The sequence below is a fragment of the Cyprinodon variegatus genome, unplaced genomic scaffold (genome assembly GCF_000732505.1).
Source record: "Cyprinodon variegatus isolate N-32 unplaced genomic scaffold, C_variegatus-1.0 Scaffold938, whole genome shotgun sequence".
NCBI lineage: Eukaryota > Metazoa > Chordata > Actinopteri > Cyprinodontiformes > Cyprinodontidae > Cyprinodon > Cyprinodon variegatus.
Window position 1 is genome coordinate 60,889 of NW_015151391.1, and position 3,871 is coordinate 64,759.

The following is a 3,871-nucleotide window of genomic DNA, read 5'->3' on the forward strand; positions in this document are numbered from 1 at the left end:
AGGATAAATACACTTAATTTAAGACATTTTTACTTATTTCTAGATCATTTTTCCAGTGCATTGTTTTTGGGTGCTCCCCTGGTCACCTGCCGCTTAGTTTTCTTATGCCCCTGGCCGGCCCTGAGCATGAAGGACTGTCTGTATGGGTCGTTTGCTGGAGCCCCGTCTGTGTTTAATGGAGCGGACCTCTCCGGTTCTGATCCAGTGAGGCGGTTCTTTAATGGTTCCCATCCCGCCGCTGACCTTTCTCTATCGGACCCTCTCAGCTCCCGGCCTTTTTATCAGCTCCCAGATAACCAGACGTTTCCTGCCGCGGCTCCTGATTGGGTCGTAGGGAGACCCTGTTCATCAGAACCTGCTCTGTGGGGGGGCGGGGGGGTCTGGAAGAATCTGCCGGGTCTATATTAACCCGGTGAATCACGGCGAGCCTGGCATTCCGGGTGTCCCCTTTCACGCCATATAAGTCCTCCCCCCTCCTCCCTCTGCCCTCACCCCCTCCCACAATGCCCCTCTGCTATCTCTGGCTATTCTTAGAGCGTCTCTTCAGCTCCCAGCAGGCAGCTCCTTCTCCTTTCTCCCTTTCCTTCCACTCATCCTCGTCCTCCTCTGTCCTCCTCCAGAACTTCTCCACTCATCCTGGAGCTGTGGTTCAGACGTCTCACCTGAGTTTGGAGGATCTTTGGTTTTCCTGGAAGAATGAGCATCTACAGCGTGACCCTGCCAGGCCCCGGGCCCTGGGGCTTCAGGCTGCAGGGGGGCAAAGACTTCAACATGCCGCTGACCGTCTCCAGGGTAAGAGCCGCTGGAACCTCCTGCTCTGTGTGTGGAGAAGGGATGGATAAAGGAGATGATTGAGGAGGAATGTTCTTGTAGATCAGTGGAGCTCCTGGTGGAGCGACCTCTGCTCCTCTTCCTCTGCTTCTGTCATGATTGAGCTAAAAATCTTCTTCATTGACTGAAGGACAGAAATCAGATCATTAGAGGCAGATGTTGTTAAATCTGAACTTCCTGTTAAAGTTCAGCTGCTGTGAAGCTCATAGATTTGCTCCTTCTGGAGGTTTTTCTGATTCAAACCTGTCATGGTGGCTCCGTGGCCCCTGGTGGCCCCTGAAAGCAGAGCTGCAGCTTCTAAAACTGGAGCAGGTTTAGGTTTTCAGAGCCTGGTCTGTGAATAGCTGGAGAGGAGAAGCTCCTGTCTGTCCTGCTTCTGGATGCTGACATGTTGGAGCTCCTGGTGGCTGAGATCAGGCGCTCCGTTTGGTCCCGCTGCAGAACCTCGCTTCTGGATCAGTTCTAAAACCCAATCTGATGCTTTGCAGACGGGTTTTAATTAAACTTTGGAATTAAAGCTTAAAGCTGAAGTTTCTTGGTTTCATGCTGATGAAGATTCTCAGTCATCCAGGTCATTCCAAAAAGTTTAAAACAATCCTCTGGACTTTATTTCCAAGTCTGAAGACGTTTCTCTTCCATCCAGGAAGCTTTTTCAATCCAAAATATCAGAAATAGCGTTTAGTTCCAGGTTTTATCCAGCAGCCCAACAAAGCCTGGTTTTAGTTTAGAAAACATGCAAATAGAAACGGACGAACGGGTCCCCCCCTTTGGAATAGGGGTCGTTTGGCTTCTTTGTTAGCCTGCAATGCCCCATACCTGTCTATGTCTCTGAAAGGGGGGTCGTTAGAGGGAATAGTTGTTAAATTGTTTAATTGTCCTTAAATGGACTCAGATTTCAACTTTCAAAAACCTCCAATGCAGCGATAGAGTTGATTTCTTCACGCTATCATTACAACCCCAACCCCATTATAGTAGAACAGAAGTCCTCACCTATTCAGCCAGACCAACTATTCCCTTTAACGACCCCCCCTTTCAGAGACATAGACAGGTATGGGGCATTGCAGGCTAACAAAGAAGCCAAACGATCCTGTTAAGATAATTATCATTGATGATGTGTTAGTTTATTACACCTTAATATCAGCTGCCTGTTGCGTTTCAGAATGAATGTTTTCCCTAATAGTTGATCTAATTAATCCAGCTCCTCGGTCCTGATATGCAGTTATAATCTCCATTCTGTAAAGATGTGGGAATGGAAAGAGAGCAGCGTCCTTCAGCTAAGATTAAAGTATAATATTTTGATAAGGCTGGAGCCTCATCTGCTAAAATGTGATTATATGGCAGACTGTAGATGTATAAAATGCTTTAACTGTTAATGGGGGACACTTCCTGAGAGGTGAGCCCGGTTGGTGAGCAGCTGACTTCTGTAACCTAAGCAACTTCTCTGATCTGAGCAAGATTATAATTCCTATCAGAATCTGTCTCCTGGTTATTTAATACATATAAGTTATCAAGTGTTATTTAAAGAGTTTGTCCCGATTGATTTTCAGAAAAAAAAAAAAACAGAGAAAGAAATCTTTAAGGTGGAAACTTTTAAAGATTCTCTAAACTTTTTCCTTTTAACTACCCCCATTCCAAAGGGGGGGACCCATTCATCCGTTTCTATTTGCATGTTTTCTAAACTAAAACCAGGTTTTGTTGGGCTGCTGGATAAAACCTGGAACTAAACGCTATTTCTGACATTTTGAAGTGAAAAATCTTCCTGGATGGAAGAGAAACGTCTTCAAACTTGGAAACAAAGTCCAGAGGATTGATTTTAACTTTTTGCAACTTCTTGGTTTCAGTTAATGAAACGTCTTCAGACTGTAAATCCTGTTATTGTCCCACAGTGGGGAAATTCCCTCTCTGCATATAGCCCCTCCCCTTGGGGAGCAGTGGGCTGCCATTGTGCGGCGCCCGGGGAGCAGGGTGGGGTTAAGGGTCTTGCTCAGGGACCCAGATAAGAGGCTGTGGGGATCGAACCGGTACTGTAACCTTCTGAGAGCACAAAGCTCTGCTCTAACCAGCAGGCCAACACCCGGTCCATCCGGTTTCTGACCAGTCCGGGTTTTCTCAGCATCAGTGACTCAGCATCAGTGACTCAGCATCAGTGACTCAGCATCAGTGACTCAGCATCAGTGACTCAGCGCATGGCGCAGATAACCTGCTGGTTCTGCTGAGGTCCGATTGAAGCCCCGCTCAGCCTTCAGGTTGGTTCTGGTGTCTCTCATCTTGACTCCATTGATTCTCTACGTGGTTTAAGGTTTCCGGCCCGTTTCCTGGCGTTACCATGGTGATTTAAACAGGTGTTGATGCTTCTGCCATTGTAGGCCGTATAAGCCCTGCTGGGAAATAAAACCCGTATCCTGCTACAGCTAGTCATCAGTGATTAGCGTACATCACCCATGTATGGAGGCCTTAGTCCTCGGCGTAGCCGACCCGGGGTCCAATCCGACCTGTGGTCCTTTGCCGCAAGTCTCTCCCTCTCTCTCCTACCGCCTTTCCTGCCAGCCCACTGTGCAATAAAAGAGCCACTAGCGCCGTAAGAACCTCAAAAAAGAGAAAAATCAGAGGGAGGCATGCAGAACTGCACCAGTAGATTGATGTGTCGACTGTGGACTTCAGGAAACCCGTTAGACCAGAACCAGCAGTGATGGAGGAATCGGGAACTCTCTCTTCCTTCAGTCTGAGGTCTTTTAAAATGTGACTCAAACTTTTCTTTCATTAAAGAGGACTTTGGACCATTGAGCAAAGGTTCGGTTCTTTCTAAACCCGGCCCACATAGGGAGGTTTTGATGCCGTCTCCAGTTCAAAAGTGGTTAAAGCCAAAGAACTGGATGGTTGTAGGTGGAATGTTCTGGAAGCTTTGGCCTCAGCTGCAGGTCACTGCAGTTAAACCTGCTGCCTTTTTTCCTTCCACTAAACTTTCCTCTGTTCTCCTTTCAGCTTTTATTGCTCTAATGTCATTTTCCTATTCTGCTCCAATTTATTCTTCTGTTCTGAA

The 3,871-nt window shown here is 47.1% G+C and overlaps 1 protein-coding gene across 6 annotated transcripts in view; it reads left to right on the plus strand.

Moving 5' to 3' along the window:
• Positions 1-3,871, plus strand: part of LOC107100125 (LIM domain-binding protein 3-like) — a 46,619-nt gene that overhangs the window by 3,988 nt on the left and 38,760 nt on the right. For 5 of the 6 annotated variants that reach the window (XM_015398494.1, XM_015398492.1, XM_015398496.1 and 2 more), the window contains exon 1: positions 542-792. In XM_015398494.1, coding sequence (XP_015253980.1) covers positions 697-792 — 96 coding nt within the window. In that variant the 5' untranslated portion in view covers positions 542-696. Of the gene's footprint in view, positions 1-541; positions 793-3,871 lie in introns of those variants that run through there. The other variant, XM_015398493.1, reaches the window with a different exon arrangement.